The sequence below is a fragment of the Oncorhynchus clarkii genome, chromosome 1 (assembly GCF_045791955.1).
Source record: "Oncorhynchus clarkii lewisi isolate Uvic-CL-2024 chromosome 1, UVic_Ocla_1.0, whole genome shotgun sequence".
Classification (NCBI taxonomy): Eukaryota; Metazoa; Chordata; class Actinopteri; order Salmoniformes; family Salmonidae; genus Oncorhynchus; species Oncorhynchus clarkii.
The window spans coordinates 91,853,404-91,871,922 of record NC_092147.1 but is presented as its reverse complement, the minus strand read 5'-3'; the positions used below and the strand labels follow the sequence as shown (position 1 = coordinate 91,871,922).

At 44.9% G+C, this 18,519-nt stretch overlaps 2 protein-coding genes across 4 annotated transcripts in view; both read right to left on the bottom strand.

Annotated features, from left to right (window-relative positions):
- The window catches only part of LOC139411368 (thrombospondin-2-like), a 71,521-nt gene extending 65,169 nt beyond the window's left edge, over nucleotides 1–6,352 (bottom strand). Inside the window, 1 exon segment of the mRNA XM_071157690.1 lies at nucleotides 6,226–6,352. Within this exon segment, the coding sequence (XP_071013791.1) occupies nucleotides 6,226–6,352 (127 nt within the window).
- Nucleotides 6,353–7,740: 1,388 nt separating this feature from the next.
- Nucleotides 7,741–18,519, bottom strand: LOC139413949 (putative glutathione-specific gamma-glutamylcyclotransferase 2). 3 transcript variants are annotated; one of them, XR_011634859.1, is made up of 6 exons: nucleotides 18,182–18,519; nucleotides 17,933–17,968; nucleotides 9,248–9,869; nucleotides 8,408–8,786; nucleotides 7,915–8,333; nucleotides 7,741–7,787 (listed from the first exon to the last, which is right to left on the bottom strand). XR_011634859.1 is itself a non-coding variant. In XM_071161843.1 (3 exons), exons 1-3 carry the CDS (start codon nucleotides 18,314–18,316, stop codon nucleotides 9,390–9,392), a joined length of 651 nt encoding a protein of 216 aa, XP_071017944.1. In that variant the 5' UTR covers nucleotides 18,317–18,519; the 3' UTR covers nucleotides 7,741–9,389. The 3 variants fall into 3 exon arrangements, 1 of the variants encoding a protein (XP_071017944.1); XR_011634860.1 differs by having other exon boundaries at nucleotides 7,915–8,744; nucleotides 9,329–9,869; XM_071161843.1 differs by having other exon boundaries at nucleotides 7,741–9,869.

Here is an 18,519-nt window from a genome sequence, read left to right as displayed (position 1 = left end):
GTTAGCTATAAGTGTGTGTGTATGTATATGTGTGTATGTGTGTGTATGTGTGTGCGGTTCTGTCCTGCTGAGTCACAGATTAATCTCTCCAATCTCCTTTCCATCTGCTGGTTCCACTGTGAGAGGTAATGAGTCCTACATATGTTGACGCTTGCACCAACACACATTCAAACAGTTCAGACACATCTACTCATTCCAGGGTTTTTCTTTATTTTGACTATTTTCTACATTGTAGAATATTAATGAAGACATCAACACTTTTTTGATTACTACATGATTCAAAATGTGTCATTTCATTGTTTTGACGTATTCATTAATATTCTACAATGTAGAAAATAGGAAAAAAAACCCTGGAATGAATATGTACAAACTTTTGACTGGTGCTGTAAATTTACAGTATTGCTGTCAAAGGCAGCTAGAGGAAGCACTGTCTAGTCTGTCCTTATAGCTGTATCATCATGATGACTTGACCAGGGAGTTCTAGTGTTCTAATTCTACTGTTCTAGTTCTACTGTTCTAGATCTACAGTTCCAGATGTACTGTTGTAATTGTAGTTCTATTGTTCTAGTTCTACTGTTCTAGTTCCATTGTTCTAGTTCCACTGTTCTAGATGTACTGTTCTATATTTACTGTTCTAATTGTAGCTCTACTGTTGTAGTCCTACAGTTGTAGTTCTACGGTTCCAGATATACTGTTCTAATTGTAGTTCTACTGTTCTAGTTATACTGTTATAGTTCCACTGTTCTAGTTCCACTGTTCTAGTTCCACTGTTCTAGATGTACTGTTCTAATTGTAGCTCTACTGTTGTAGTCCTACAGTTGTAGTTCTACGGTTCCAGATATACTGTTCTAATTGTAGTTCTACTGTTCTAGTTATACTGTTCTAGTTCCACTGTTCTAGTTCCACTGTTCTAGTCCCACTGTTCTAGATGTACTGTTCTATATTTACTGTTCTAATTGTAGCTCTACTGTTGTAGTCCTACAGTTGTAGTTCTACGGTTCCAGATATACTGTTCTAATTGTAGTTCTACTGTTCTAGTTCTACTGTTCTAGTTCCACTGTTCTAGATCTACTGTTCTAGTTGTAACTCTACTGTTGTAGTTCTACAGTTGTAGTTCTACAGTTCCAGATATACTGTTCTAATTATAGTTCTACTGTTCTAGTTCTACTGTTCTAGTTCCACTGTTCTAGTTCTACTGTTCTAGATCTACTGTTCTAGATCTACTGTTGTAGTTCTACAGTTGTAGTTCTACAGTTCCAGATATACTCTTCTAATTGTAGTTCTACTGTTCTAGTTCTACTGTTCTAGTTCCACTGTTCTAGATCTACTGTTCTAGATCTACTGTTCTAGTTCAACTGTTCTAATAATTATAATATTTTAGTTCAATTGTTGTAGTTCTACTGTTCTATATTTACTGCTCTAATTATAGTTCTACTGTTCTAGTTATACTGTTTCTAGCTCCACTGTTCTAGTTCTACTGTTCTAGATCTACTGTTCTAATAATTATAATAGTTTAGTTCAATTGTTGTAGTTCTAGTGTTGTAGTTCTAGTGTTGTAGTTCTAGTGTTGTAGTCATTTCCGGTCACAACTTGTAGACTTGTTTACGTGCTGCTGTGCGGTTTGTTGCTAACCTTACTTTGCTACCTGCCAACTTTACGGTTTGTACTTTTTAATTACTGTTTATATTTACATTTTTTACCCTCGCTCAACTTTTTTCATTCAATTTTTTCCCCTCGGACGCTTTATCTGGACATGGTTCATCAGGACCTCCACCAGCCGAAGATAAGTAGTAACATTAACATGATGCTTTATCTGGACGTGGTTCTACAGGACCTCCACCAGCCGAAGATAAGTAGTAACATTAACATGATGCTTTACCTGGACGTGGTTCTACAGGACCTCCACCAGCCAACCAGTAGTAACATTAACATTATGCTTTATCTGGACGTGGTTCTACAGGACCTCCACCAGCCAACCAGTAGTAACATTAACATTATGCTTTATCTGGACGTGGTTCTACAGGACCTCCACCAGCCAACCAGCAGTAACATTAACATGATGCTTTATCTGGATGTGGTTCATCAGGACCTCCACCAGCCAACCAGTAGTAACATTAACATGATGCTTTATCTGGACGTGGTTCTACAGGACCTCCACCAGCCAACCAGTAGTAACATTAACATGATGCTTTATCTGGACGTGGTTCTAAAGGACCTCCAACAGCCAACCAGTAGTAACATTAACATGATGCTTTATCTGGACGTGGTTCTACAGGACCTCCACCAGCCAACCAGTAGTAACATTAACATGATGCTTTATCTGGACGTGGTTCTACAGGACCTCCACCAGCCAACCAGTAGTAACATTAACATGATGCTTTATCTGGACGTGGTTCATCAGGACCTCCACCAGCCAAAGATAAGTAGTAACATTAGCATGATGCCTTTGAATTGCAGTCACTGTACACATAATATCTGGACCCTCTCTTTCTAAACCGCCGCCATTGTTGCAACCCCTATTACCAGTCTGTTCAACCTCTCTTTCGTATCGTCCGAGATCCCTAAAGATTGGAAAGCTGCCGCGGCCAAACTGTTACAGACCTATATCCATACCGCCCTGCCTTTCTAAAGTCTTCGAAAGCCAAGTTAACTAACAGATCACTGACCATTTCGAATCCCACCGTACCTTCTCCGCTGTGCAATCAGGTTTCTGAGCTGGTCAGGGGTGCACCTCAGCCACGCTCAAGGTACTAAACAATATCATAACCGCCACTGATAAAAGACAATACTGTGCAGCCGTCTTCATCGACCTGGCCAAGGCTTTCGAATCAGGGTAGCCTAGTGGTTAGAGCGTTGGACTAGTAACCGAAAGGTTGCAAGTTCGAATCCCTGAGCTGACAAGGTACAAATCTGTCGTTCTGCCCCTGAACAGGCAGTTAACCCACTGTTCCTAGGCCGTCATTGAAAATAAGAATTTGTTCTTAACTGACTTGCCTAGTTAAATAAAGGTAAAAAAAAGCATTCTTATCAGCAGACTCAACAGCCTTGGTTTCTCAAATGACTGCCTCGCCTGGTTCACCAACTACTTGTCAGATAGAGTTCAGTGTGTCAAATCGGAGGGCCTGTTGTCCGGACCGCTGGCAGTCTCTATGGAGGTACCACAGGGTTCAATTCTCGGGCCGACTCTCTTCTCTGTATACATCAATGATGTCGCTCTTGCTACTGGTGATCCACCTCTACGCAGACGACACCATTCTGTATACATTTGGCCCTTCTTTGGGTCCCTTCAAATGTTCTACTTTTAAACTCAGACAAAACAGAGATGCTAGTTCTAGATCCCAAGAAACAAAGAGATCTTCTGTTGAATCTGACAATTAATCTTGATGGTTGTACAGTCGTCTCAAATAAAACTGTGAAGGACCTCGGCGTTACTCTGGACCCTGATCTCTCTTTTGACGAACATATCAAGACTGTTTGAAGTACAGCTTTATTCCATCTACGTAACATTGCAAAAATCTGAAACTTTCTGTCCAAACATATTGCAGAAAAATGTTTCATTGCTTTTGCCACTTCTAGGTTAGACAACTGCAATGCTCTACTTTCCGGCTACCCGGATAAAGCACTAAATAAACTTCAGTTAGTGCTAAACACTGCTGCTAGAATCTTGACTAGAACCAAACAATGTGATCATATTCCTCCAGTGCTAGCCTCTCTACACTGGCTTCCTGTCAAAGCAAGGGCTGATTTCAAGGTTTTACTGCTAACCTACAAAGCATTACATGAGCTTGCTCCTAACTATCTTTCTGATTTGGTCCTGCCGTACATACCTACACGTACGCTACGTTCACAAGACGCAGAGTTTCTAAGCAGCTGGAGGCAGGGCTTTCTTCTATGGAGCTCAATTATTATGGAAAGGTCTGCCTATCCATGTGAGAGAAGCAGACTCGGTCTCAACTTTTAAGTCTGTACTGAAGACTCATCTCTTCAGTGGGTCATATGATTGAGTGTAGTCTGGCCCAGGAGTGTGAAGGTGAACGGAAAGGCACAGGAGCAAGGAACCACCCTTGCTGTCTCTGACTGGCTGTCTCCCCTCTCTCCACTGGGATTCTCTGCCTCTGACCCTATTACAGGGGCTGAGTCACTGGCTTACTAGTGCTCTTCCATGCAGTCCCTAGGAGAGGTGCATCACTTGAGAGGGTTGAGTCACAGACGTGATCTTCCTGTCCGGTTTTGCGCCCCCTCGGGCCCGTGTGGTGGAGGAGATCTTTGTGGGCTATACTCAGCCTTGTCTCAGGGTAGTAGGTTGGTAGATATCCCTCTAGTGGTGTGGGGGCTATACTCAGCCTTGTCTCAGGGTAATAGGTTGGTGGTCTGATGATATCCCTCAAGTGGTGTGGGGGCTATACTCAGCCTTGTCTCAGGGTAGTAGTGTGGTAGATATCTCTCTAGTGGTGTGGGGGCTATACTCAGCCTTGTCTCAGGGTAGTAGGATGGTAGATATCCCTCTAGTGGTTTGGGGGCTATACTCAGCCTGGTCTCAGGGTAGTAGGGTGGTAGATAACCCTCTAGTGGTGCGGGGGCTATACTCAGCCTGGTCTCAGGGTAGTAGGGTGGTAGATATCCCTCTAGTGGTGTGGGGGCTATACTCAGCCTGGTCTCAGGGTAGTAGGTTGGTAGATATCCATCTAGTGGTGTGGGGGCTATACTCAGCCTTGTCTCAGGGTAGTAGGGTGGTAGATATCCCTCTAGTGGTGTGGGGGCTATACTCAGCCTGGTCTCAGGGTAGTAAGTTGGTGGTCTGTTTATATCCATCTAGTAGTGTGCGGGCTGTGCTTTGGCATAGTGGGTGGGGTTAAATCCAGCCTGGTTGGCCCTGTCCAGGGGTATTGTCGGTCGGGGTCACAGTGTCCCCCGATCCTCCCTTCTCAGCCTCCAGTATCTATGGTGCAATAGTTCATGTGCTGGGGGGCTGGGGTCAGTCTGTTATATCTGATGTAATTCTCCTGTCTTATCAGGTGTCATGTGTGAATTTAAGTATGATCCCTCTAATTCTCTCTCTTTCCCTCTCTCCCTCCCTGAACCCTAGGACCATGCCTCAGGACTACCTAGCCTGATGACTCCTGGCTGTCCCCAGTCCACCTGGTCATGCTGCTGTTCCAGTTTCAACTGTTCTGCCTGCAGCTATGGAACCCTAACCCTAACCCTAACCCTAACCTGTTCACCGGAAGTGCTACCTTGTCCTGGACCTGCTATTTTTGACTCTCTCTCTCTACCGCACCTCTCGACCTCTGAATGCTTGGCTATGAAAAGCCAACTGACATTTACTCCTGAGGTACTGACCTTTTGCACCCTCTACACCCACTGTGAATATTATTTGACACTGCTGGTCATCTATGGACGTTTGAACATCTTGAAGAAGAATCTAGCCTTATGCCTTATGCACAGTTATAATCTCCAACCGGTACAGCCAGAAGAGGTCTGATCACCCCTCAGAGCCTGGTTCCTCTCTAGGTGTCTTCCTAGGTTCCTGCCTTTCTAGAGAGTTTTTCCTAGCCACCATGCTTCTACATCTGCATTTCTCTATGTTTGGGGTTTTAGGCTGGGTTTCTGTATTGCGTGAGTGATTGGAATACATTTTGAATGATTAGCTTACCTGTGCAATATTGACGTAAGCTCAGAACCACTTGTGTTTCAAACTAGGTCTTGTTTTATCAATTGCTGTGTTGATCAATGGACAGTTTATTACCTCTGTCAAAATAACATGTAGCTTGAAGTTGTTTGTACTTGTATTTCTTTTTGCAATAAAGATGGTGGAGCAACAATAATACACACTTACAACAGGCCTATATTAAAAAATACATACAGCCAAATGATAGACATGGTTCTGTATATCCATCTACAGTGCCTTCGCAAAGTATTCAGACCTCTTGACTTTTTCCACATTTTGTTAATTTACAGTCTTAGTGTAAAATGTATTAAATGTTTTTTCCCCCCTCATCAAGCTACACACAATACCCCATAATGACATCACAATACCCCATAATGACATCACAATACCCCATATCGACAAAGCAAAAACAAGTTTTTAGAAAAGTTGGCAAAAACCCCCAAAATATCACATTTACATAAGTATTCAGACCCTTTACTTAGTACTTTGTTAAAGCACCTTTGGCAGTGATTACAGCCTCCAGTCTTCTTGGGTATGACGCTACAAGCTTGGCACACCTGTATTTGGGGAGTTTCTCCCATTCCTCTCTGCAGATCCTTTCAAGTTCTGGCTGGTTTGGATGAGGTCCTGAGAGCTCTGGAGCAGGTTTTCATCAAGGATCTCTCTGTACTTTGATCCGTTCATCTTTCACTTGATCCTGACTAGTCTCCAAGTCCCTACGACTGAAAAACATCCCCAGAGCATGATGCTGCCACCACCATGCTTCACCGTAGGGATGGTGCCAGGTTTCCTCCAGACATGATGCTGCCACCACCATGCTTCACCGTAGGGATGGTGCCAGGTTTCCTCCAGGCGTGATGCTGCCACCATCATGCTTCACCGTAGGGATGGTGCCAGGTTTCCTCTGCTTGGCATTCAGGCCAAAGAGTTCAATCTTTGGCCTGAGAATCTTGCTTCTCAAGGTCTGAAATTCTTCAGGTGCCTTTTGGCAAACTCCAAGCGGGCTGTCATGTGCCTTTTACTGAGGAGTGGCTTCTCTCTGACCACTCTACCATAACGGCCTAATTGGTGGAGTGTTGCAGAGATGGTTGTCCTTCTGGAAGGTTCTCCCATCTCCACTGAGGAACTCTGGAGCTCTGTCAGAGTGACCATCGGACATAACGATGGTCATTATGGCCAAACAGTTCTATTTTTGTTTCATCAGACCAGAGGACATTTCTCCAAAAAGTCCCCATGTGCAGATGCAAACCGTAGTCTGGCTTTTTATGGCGGTTTTGGAGCAGTGGCTTCTTCCTTGCTGAGCTGCCTTTCAGGTTATGTCGATATAGGACTCGTTTTACTATGGAAATAGATACTTTTGTACCTGTTTCCTCCATCCTCTTCACAAGGTCCTTTGCTGTTGTTCTGGGATTGATTTACACTTTTCGCACCAAAGTACGTTCATGTCGAGGAGACAGAACGCATCTCCTTCCTGAGCGGTATGATGGCTGCGTGGTCCCATGGTGTTTATACTTACGTACTATTGTTTGTACAGATGAACGTGATACCTTCAGGCGTTTGGAAATGGCTCCCAAGGATGAACCAGACTTGTGGAGTTCAACAACAAAAAATTCTGAGGTCTTGGCTGATTTCTTTAGATTTTCCCATGATGTCAAGCAAAGAGGCACTGAGTTTGAAGGTAGGCCTTGAAATACATCCACAGGTACACCTCCAATTGACTCAAATGATGTCAATTATCAGAAGCTTCTAAAGCCATGACATCATTTTCTGAAATTTTCCAAGCTGTTTAAAGGCTCAGTCAATTTCATGTATGTAAACTTCTGACCCACAGGAATTGTGATACAATGAATTGTCTGTAAAGAATTGTTGGAAAAGTTACTTGTGTCAAGCACAAAGTAGATGTCCTAACCTCCTTGCCAAAACTATAGTTTGTAGTTTGTTAACAAGAAATGTGTGGAGTGGTTGAAAAACAAGTTTTAATGACTACAACCTAAGTGTATGTAAACTTCCGACTTCAACTGTACATACTACCTCAATGCGTCAGTTTTGTTGCTAAATAACCAACCCGTCTATATGGACTGAAGAGTGAGACAGCTATTTAATATGACATCACTGGAGACTGAGACAAGTGTTTAAAATGACATCACTGGAGCGTGAGACAGGTTTAAATGACATCACTGGAGCATGAGACAGGTTTAAATGACATCACTGGAGCGTGAGACAGGTTTAAATGACATCACTGGAGCGTGAGACAGGTTTAAATGACATCACTGGAGCGTGAGACAGGTTTAAATGACATCACTGGAGCGTGAAGACAGGTTTAAATGACATCGCTGGAAAGTGAGAGATCTCGAACAGTAAACCAGTCCTTAGAGATAAGACTAATGCCGCGTTCAAAACTACTGGGAATTTGTAAAAAATATAAGGTCAAATCATGACGTCAGTGAGCTCTAGAAAGAGGCCCGAGTTGGATGACCATTCAAATCGATTTCTCCTAAGTCAGAGCTCGTTTTTTATCGAATTCCCAGTTGTTTTGAACGCAGCAAAAAGTAACACTGACCTGGCAGGTTTGGTACATATTCTACTAACCCTGACCCAGCTCTGAACAGTCCTAACCCTAACCCAGCTCTGAACAGTCCTAACCCTAACCCAGCTCTGAACAGTCCTAACCCAGCTCTGAACAGTCCCAACCCTAACCCAGCTCTGAACAGTCCTAACCCAGCTCTGAACAGTCCTAACCCTAACCCAGCTCTGAACAGTCCTAACCCAGCTCTGAACAGTCCTAACCCTAACCCAGCTCTGAACAGTCCTAACCCAGCTCTGAACAGTCCTAACCCAGCTCTGAACAGTCCTAACCCAGCTCTGAACAGTCCTAACCCAGCTCTGAACAGTCCTAACCCAGCTCTGAACAGTCCTAACCCTAACCCAGCTCTGAACAGTCCCAACCCTAACCCAGCTCTGAACAGTCCCAACCCTAACCCAGCTCTGAACAGTCCCAACCCTAACCCAGCTCTGAACAGTCCTAACCCTAACCCAGCTCTGAACAGTCCTAACCCAGCTCTGAACGGTCCTAACCCTGCTCTGAACAGTCCTAACCCTAACCCAGCTCTGAACAGTCCTAACCCAGCTCTGAACAGTCCTAACCCAGCCCTGAACAGTCCTAACCCTAACCCAGCTCTGAACAGTCCTAACCCAGCTCTGAACAGTCCTAACCCTAACCCAGCTCTGAACAGTCCTAACCCAGCTCTGAACAGTCCTAACCCAGCTCTGAACAGTCCTAACCTTAACCCAGATCTGAACGGTCCTAACCCTAACCCTGCTCTGAACAGTCCTAACCCTAACCCAGCTCTGAACAGTCCTAACCCTAACCCAGCTCTGAACGGTCCTAACCCTAACCCAGCTTTGAACGGTCCTAACCCTAACCCTAACCCAGCTCTGAACGGTCCTAACCCTAACCCAGCTCTGAACGGTCCTAACCCAGCTCTGAACAGTCCTAACCCTAACCCAGCTCTGAACGGTCCTAACCCTAACCCAGCTCTGAACAGTCCTAACCCTAACCCAGCTTTGAACGGTCCTAACCCTAACCCTAACCCAGCTCTGAATGGTCCTAACCCTAACCCAGCTCTGAACGGTCCTAACCCAGCTTTGAACGGTCCTAACCCTAACCCAGCTCTGAACAGTCCTAACCCTAACCCAGCTTTGAACGGTCCTAACCCTAACCTTAACCCAGCTCTGAATGGTCCTGGAGACAATCACATGACTGACAATCTACAGCATCCCTGCGATGGTTTACTGACACACATGTAGTAAGTGTGTGTGCTAGTCTCTCTCTAACCAGGTCTTCGAGAGAGAAGAGGTGTGTGTCTGAGTCTTCAGGGAGGAGGGTCCTCAGCGCCTCAGCCAATGAAAACAGGTATTCAGTGTTTCGTCCACTTGGTCCGACAGCATCTACAATCTGATTGGCTATCAGCTCCAGGGGGGCGGGACCCAGGTAGTCAGGGCTGTCATTAGAACCGATGTAGAGCAGAGCCTGGCTGGGTTCAGGGAGAGTGTCAGTGTGTCGTGTGGGGGTCACGGAGGGTCGGGGGTGAAAGTTCACTGCGATGACGCGGTAACCGCCCTTCTCCCGGTAGTCAAGGAAACACTTCACTTCCTGCTCTCGGCCAGACGGCAGCTTGTATGCCACGCCCCAGACACAACCCTGAGAGAGTGAGAGAGAGAAGCCCAGTTATACCAGGCACAACCTTTACCAATAAAACTACCAGAGACCAGTCACTGAAGGAGACACAGGAAGACATTCAGTGACTGTTGACGGCGAAGAGCTCGGGTGACCAGAGCTCAGAAAGTCCCAGGTTTATGGAAATTAGCAGCGACAACTGTGCAATAACTAAATCAGAGGAAGGAGGGTCTTGTTAGCTAGCTTCGACACTGTGCTGGATTGGCTAACAGCCAAAGAGACGCTGTGCTGGATATGCTAACAGCCAATGAGACACTGTGCTGGATAGGGTAGCAGCCAATGAGACGCTGTGCTGGATAGGCTAACAGCCAAAGAGACGCTGTGCTGGATATGCTAACAGCCACTGAGATGCTGTGCATGCTGTTTGGAAGCTACACTGACAAAGGGAGAACTGGCCAGCAGAGACAAGGACAGAAGACAAATCTGAGGACATCTATATTAGAGGTCTGTAGTCTGGAATCAAAAATAATTGTAATAGTCACATGCGCTGAATACAACAGACCTTACAGTGAAATCCTTCTTACAAGCCCCTAACCAACAATTCAGTTTAAAAAATACGAATAAGAATTAAAAGGGAACAAGTAATTAAAGAGTAGAAATAAAATAACAATAGCGAGACTATATACAGAGGGGTACCGGAACAGAGTCAATGTGCGGGGGCACCGGTTAGTCGAGGTAAAATGTACTGCTAAAGTCAGAAGTTTACATACACCCTAGCCAAATACATTTAAACTCAGTTTTTCACAATTCCTGACATTTAATCCTAGTAAAAATTCCCTGTCTTAGGTCAGTTAGGATCCCCACTTTATTTTAAGAATGTGAAATGTCAGAATAATAGTAAAGAGAAGGATTTATTTCAGCTTGTATTTCTTTCATCACATTGCCAGTGGGTCAGAAGTTTATATACACTCAATTAGTATTTGGTAGTATTGCCTTTAAATTGTTTAACTTGGGTCGAACCTTTCGGGTAGCCTTCCACAAGCTTCCCACAATAAGTTGGGTGAATTTTGGCCCATTCCTCCTGACAGAGCTGGTGTAACCGAGTCAGGTTTGTAGGCCTTGCTCGCATACGCTTTTTCAGTGATGTCCACTCCAATACCTTGACTTTGTTGTCCTTAAGCCATTTTGCCACAAACTTTGGAAGTATGCTTGGGGTCATTGTCCATTTGGAAGACCCATTTGCGACCAAGATTTTTGAGCAGTGGCTTCTTCCTTGCTGTGTGGCCTTTCAGGTTATGTCGATATAGGACTCGTTTCACTGTGGATATAGATACTTTTGTACCTGTTTCCTCCAGCATCTTCACAAGGTCCTTTGCTGTTGTTCTGGGATTGATTTGGTCCCATGGTGCTATACTTGCGTACTATTGTTTGTACAGATGAACGTGGTACCTTCAGGCGTTTGGAAATTGCTCCCAAGGATGAACCAGACTTGTGGAGTTCTACAAATATGTTTCTGAGGTCTTGGCTGATTTCTTTACATTTTCCCATGATGTCAAGCAGAGGCACTGAGTTTGAAGGTAGGCCCTGAAATACATCCACAGGTACACCTCCAATTAACTCAAATTATGTCAATTAGCCTATCAGAAGGTGCTAAAGCCATGACATAATTTTCTGGAATTTTCCAAGCTGTTTAAAGACACAGTCAACTTAGTGTATGTAAACTTCTGACCCACTGGAATTGTGATACAGTGAATTATAAGTTAAATAATCTGTCTGTAAACAATTGTTGGAAAAATTACTTGTGTCATGCACAAAGTAGATGTCCTAACCGACTTGCCAAAACTATAGTTTGTTAACAAGAAATTTGTGGAGTGGTTGAAAAACAAGTTAATGACTCCAACCTAAGTGTTTGTCAATTTTAGACTTCAACTGTACATGTTGGTTATTAAAGTGACTATACATAGATAATAACAGAGAGTAGCAGTGGCGTAAAAGAAGGGGGGGGGGGGCAATGCAAATAGTCTGGGTAGCCATTTGATTAGATGTTCAGGAGTCATATGGCTTGGGGGTAGAAGCTGCTTCGAACCTTGGACCTAGACTGTTACTGGAACAGTGTTGCTTCTATCCCTCTTACCTTCCACTCCACAAAAGACGCCGTCCTTGCAGAGCAAGTGAAACAACTACTTCATAATGCCGCCGGAGGGGATGACTGACGTTTTACGGGCTCCTAACCAACTGTGCTATTTAGTTAATTTTTTCACATTGTTTTGTAACTCATTTTGTACATAATGTTGCTGCTTCCGTCTCTTATGACCGAAAACAGCTTCTGGACATCAGAATAGCGATTACCCACCTCTAACTAGACCAAATCTCCATCATCAACGTGAAGAAAAGACAGAGGAAAAGGGGGAGGAGGGCGGGGTGCCTTGTAAGAATTTGCCGACGAGTAGGTAAACCAACACTTCCCTCCGTATTATTGGCCAACGTGCAGTCATTGGAAAACAAACTGGACGATCTACGATTAAGACTATCCTACCAACAGGGCATTAAAAACTGTAATATCTTATGTTTCACCGAGACGTGGCTGAACGATGACACGGATAATATAGAGCTGGAGGGATTTTCCATGCATCGGCAGGAGAGAGCAGCTACGTCAGGTACGAGGGGCGGGGGTGTGTGTCTATTTGTCAATAACTGCTGGTGAGCGATGTCTAATATTAAAGAAGTCAAGGTATTGCTCACCTAGAGTACGGTAGCAGAGAGAATGCTCACCTCATGATAAACTGTAGACCACACTATCTACCAAGAGAGTTCTCATCTATATTATTTGTAACCGTCTACTTACCACCACAAACCGATGCTGAAACTAAGACTGCACTTAACAAGCTGTATAAGGCCATAAGCAAACAACTCTAGACCACCCTTGCTCCATACACAGACGCATACAAAGCTCTCTCTCGCCCTCCATTTGGCCAATCTGACTATAATTCTATCCTCCCGATTCCTGCTTACAAGCAAAAACTAAAGCAGGAAGTACCAGTGACTCGCTCAATACGGAAGTGGTCAGATGACTCAGATGCTACGCTACAGGACTGTTTTGGTGGCACAGACTGGAATATGTTCCGGGATTCATCCAATGGCATTGAGGAGTATACCACCTCAGTCACCGGCTTCATCAATAAGTGCATCGACAATGTCGTCCCCACAGTGACCGTACGTACATTTCCCAACCAGAAGCCATGGATTACAGGCAACATCTGCACCGAGCTAAAGGCTAGAGCTTCCGCTTTGAAAGGCTGGTCATGGCTCACATCAACACCATCATGCCGGAAACCCTAAACCCACTCCAATTCGCATACCGCCCCAACAGATCACGCAATCTCAATCGCACTCCACACTGCCCTTTCCCACCTGGACAACAGGAACACCTATGTGAGAATGCTGTTCATTGACGACAGCTCAGCGTTCAACACCAAAATGCCGACAAAGCTAATCAATAAGCCAAGGACCCCATCACTAAGCCAAGGATCACCTCCCTCTGCAACTGGAACCTGGACTTCCTGACGGGCCGCACCCAAGTGGCAAGGGTAGGCAACAACACACGCTGATCCTCAACACTGGTGCATGCTTAGTCCCCTCCTGTACTCCCTGTTCACCCATGACTGCGTGGCCCAAGCACAACTCCATCATTAAGTTTGCTGACGATACAACAGTAGTAGGCTTGATCACAGACAATGATGAGACAGCCTATAGGGAGGAGGTCAGAGACCTCAACCTCTACCTCAATGTGAAAAAGACAAAGGAGCGGATTGTGGACTACAGGAAAAGGACGGCCCAACAGGCCCCCATTAACATCGACGTACTGGAGTGGAGTGGGTCGAGAGTTTCAAGTTCCTTGGTGTCCACGTCACCAACGAACTATCATGGTCCAAACACACCAAGCAAGACAGTTGTGGAGAGGGCACGACAACACCTTTTCCGCCTCAGAGGAAACTGAAAAGATTTGGCATGGGTCCCCAGAACCTCACAGCCTAGTACATCACTTGGGCCAAGCTTCCTGACATCCGGGACCTATATACTAGGCGGTGTCAGAGGGAGGCCTAAAAAAATGGTGAAAGACTCCAGTCACCCAAGTCATAGACTGTTCTCTCTGCTACCGCACGGTAAGCGGTACCAGAGCGCCAAGTCATAGACTGTTCTCTCTTCTACCGCACGGCAAGCGGTACCAGAGCGCCAAGTCATAGACTGTTCTCTCTGCTACCGCACGGTAAGCGGTACCAGAGAGCCAAGTCTCGGACCAAATGGCTCCTTAACAGCTTCTACCCCCAAGCCATAATACTGCTACACAATTAATCAAATGGCCACCGGACTATTTACATTGTCCCCCCTTCCCTTTGTTATTACACTGCTGTTACTCGCTGTTTATTATCTATGCACATTTTACAAATGACCTCGACTAATGTTATATAAATATTCATACAAATAGCTCATATAAACAAAGACATTCCGTCGCAAGAACACATACACCCAGCCACAAGACTGACCCCCTCTATTGGTCGGATGCTCAGGATAAGGCTCTGCTGTGCACCAATGGGTTTCTGCTCTGGCTAGAGCAAGGCCCGCCTCCAACCCTCCGACCAGTCAAGAAGACCGAAACGACAAGACTCCACCTACTTTATTCTATGTATAAAAATGAATGTAACCGTTGTATAAGGCCTCTTTTTCACCTGACTCCTTGCCGAGTTATGTGAACTAGGTCCGTGCACGTAAAACTGCGGGACAAGATATCTCTGACTCATTAAAACTGTCTTTTGTTACAACTGGAATCCACTCTGTCCAGCGTCCGTGATTTGGTCTCAACTCTCCAGTATTTAAACACTAACCTGTACCCCTGCACATTGACTTGGTACCGGTGCCCCCTGTATATAGCCTCCACATTGACTTGGTACCGGTGCCCCCTGTATATAGCCTCCACATTGACTTGGTACCGGTGCCCCCTGTATATAGCCTCCAGATTGACTCTGTACCGGTGCCCCCTGTATATAACCTCCACATTGACTCTGTACCGGTGCCCCCTGTATATAGCCTCCACATTGACTTGGTACCGGTGCCCCCTGTATATAGCCTCCACATTGACTTGGTACCGGTGCCCCCTGTATATAGCCTCCACATTGACTCTGTACTGGTACCCCCTGTATATAGCCTCCAGATTGACTCTGTACCGGTGCCCCCTGTATATAACCTCCACATTGACTCTGTACCGGTGCCCCCTGTATATAGCCTCCACATTGACTCAGTAATGGTACCCCCTGTATATAGCCTCCAGATTGACTCTGTACCGGTGCCCCCTGTATATAACCTCCACATTGACTCTGTACCGGTGCCCCCTGTATATAGCCTCCACATTGACTCTGTACCGGTGCCCCCTGTATATAGCCTCCACATTGACTTGGTACCGGTGCCCCCTGTATATAGCCTGCACATTGACTTGGTACCGGTGCCCCCTGTATATAGCCTCCACATTGACTTGGTACCGGTGCCCCCTGTATATAGCCTCCACATTGACTCTGTACTGGTACCCCCTGTATATAGCCTCCACATTGACTTGGTACCGGTGCCCCCTGTATATAGCCTCCACATTGACTCTGTACCGGTACCCCCTGTATATAGCCTCCACATTGACTCTGTACCGGTGCCCCCTGTATAGAGCCTCGTTATTGTTATGTCATTTTTTTGTGTTACTTTTTGATTTTTGTACTTTACTTTATAAATATTTTCTTAACTTTATTTCTTGAACTGTATTGTTGGTTAATAAAGGCTTGTAAGTAAGATCTACTACACCTGCTGTATTCAGCATTTCACTGTAGGGTCTACTACACCTGTTGTATTCAGCATTTCACTGAGATCTACTACACCTGTTGTATTCAGCATTTCACTGTAAGGTCTACTACACCTGTTGTATTCAGCATTTCACTGTGAGGTCTACTACACCTGTTGTATTCAGCATTTCACTGTGAGGTCTACTACACCTGTTGTATTCAGCATTTCACTGTGAGGTCTACTACACCTGTTGTATTCAGCATTTCACTGTGAGGTCTACTACACCTGTTGTATTCAGCATTTCACTGTGAGGTCTACTACACCTGTTGTATTCAGCATTTCACTGTACGGTCTACTACACCTGCTGTATTCAGCATTTCACTGTGAGGTCTACTACACCTGCTGAATTCAGCATTTCACTGTGAGGTCTACTACACCTGTTGTATTCAGCATTTCACTGTGAGGTCTACTACACCTGTTGTATTCAGCATTTCACTGTAAGGTCTACTACACCTGTTGTATTCAGCATTTCACTGTGAGGTCTACTACACCTGTTGTATTCAGCATTTCACTGTGAGGTCTACTACACCTGTTGTATTCAGCATTTCACTGTAAGGTCTACTACACCTGTTGTATTCAGCATTTCACTGTGAGGTCTACTACACCTGTTGTATTCAGCATTTCACTGTGAGGTCTACTACACCTGTTGTATTCAGCATTTCACTGTGAGGTCTACTACACCTGTTGTATTCAGCATTTCACTGTACGGTCTACTACACCTGCTGTATTCAGCATTTCACTGTGAGGTCTACTACACCTGCTGTATTCAGCATTTCACTGTGAGGTCTACTACACCTGTTGTATTCAGCATTTCACTGTGAGGTCTACTACACCTGTTGTATTCAGCATTTCACGGTGAGGTCTACTACACCTGTTGTATTCAGCATTTCACTGTGAGGTCTACTACACCTGTTGTATTCAGCATTTCACTGTGAGGTCTACTACACCTGTTGTATTCAGCATTTCACTGTGAGGTCTACTACACCTGTTGTATTCAGCATTTCACGGTAAGGTCTACTACACCTGCTGTATTCAGCATTTCACTGTGAGGTCTACTACACCTGTTGTATTCAGCATTTCACAGTAAGGTCTACTACACCTGTTGTATTCAGCATTTCACTGAGATCTACTACACCTGTTGTATTCAGCATTTCACTGTGAGGTCTACTACACCTGTTGTATTCAGCATTTCACTGTGAGGTCTACTACACCTGTTGTATTCAGCATTTCACGGTGAGGTCTACTACACCTGTTGTATTCAGCATTTCACTGTAAGGTCTACTACACCTGTTGTATTCAGCATTTCACTGTAAGGTCTACTACACCTGTTGTATTCAGCATTTCACGGTGAGGTCTACTACACCTGTTGTATTCAGCATTTCACTGTAAGGTCTACTACACCTGTTGTATTCAGCATTTCACGGTAAGGTCTACTACACCTGTTGTATTCAGCATTTCACGGTGAGGTCTACTACACCTGTTGTATTCAGCATTTCACGGTGAGGTCTACTACACCTGTTGTATTCAGCATTTCACTGTAAGGTCTACTACACCTGTTGTATTCAGCATTTCACTGTGAGGTCTACTACACCTGTTGTATTCAGCATTTCACTGTGAGGTCTACTACACCTGTTGTATTCAGCATTTCACTGTGAGGTCTACTACACCTGTTGTATTCAGCATTTCACGGTAAGGTCTACTACAGCTGTTGTATTCAGCATTTCACTGTAAGGTCTACTACACCTGTTGTATTCAGCATTTCACTGTGAGGTCTACTACACCTGTTGTATTCAGCATTTCACGGTAAGGTCTACTACACCTGTTGTATTCAGCATTTCACGGTAAGATCTACTACACCTGTTGTATTCAGCATTTCACGGTAAGGTCTACTACACCTGTTGTATTCAGCATTTCACGGTAAGATCTACTACACCTGTTGTATTCAGCATTTCACGGTAAGATCTACTACACCTGTTGTATTCAGCATTTCACGGTAAGGTCTACTACACCTGTTGTATTCAGCATTTCACAGTAAGGTCTACTACACCTGTTGTATTCAGCATTTCACGGTAAGGTCTACTACACCTGTTGTATTCGGCACATGGGGTGGCAGGTAGCCTAGTGGTTAGAGTGTTGGACTAGTTGCCATGTCACACCGGTTACATTACCACACACACACAGGTGTAAGTAACTATGTGGCAGCTCACCTCTGGGTCCTCCACCAGAGTCACGACTCGGCCAGGCTGAAAAGAGAAGACAGGGAGGAGCTGATTGAGCTTTAATAAATACAACCTTTAGAGGTCAACAGCATTGAGCCTCCAGTCACCGTATTACAGTTCAGATGCTGTAGAGCAGTTATGTAGCTAGCTGGATATCACCACTAGTCAACATAGACTGTTACTTAATAATAAACTTACACTCCCTTCACTAGTCATCCATACAGATAGATACGTCACCTTGCCTGGCACTCCCCTGTGGTCGGTGCTGCCTTGCCAGAAGCGCCGGCTGAAGCCTAAAATGTAGCCGATCCGCTTCTCCTCATAGGGAAAATCCACCTTCCAGATCAGAGAGCCATAACCGAACACCCACATAGCTACTGTACCTGCTCCTCCACCTGGCTGGATAACTGTCACACCTCACGTAGCATGTACTGTCAAACATTTAGTTTTTAGCACTATACACCACCATCTTTTCTGTTAGTGGCAGCTAATACTGTACTGCATTCACAACGGAGCTCAATGTCGCGACCAGCTACTTCTATCTCAAGCAACCAGCAACTCGTCACGTGATAGTC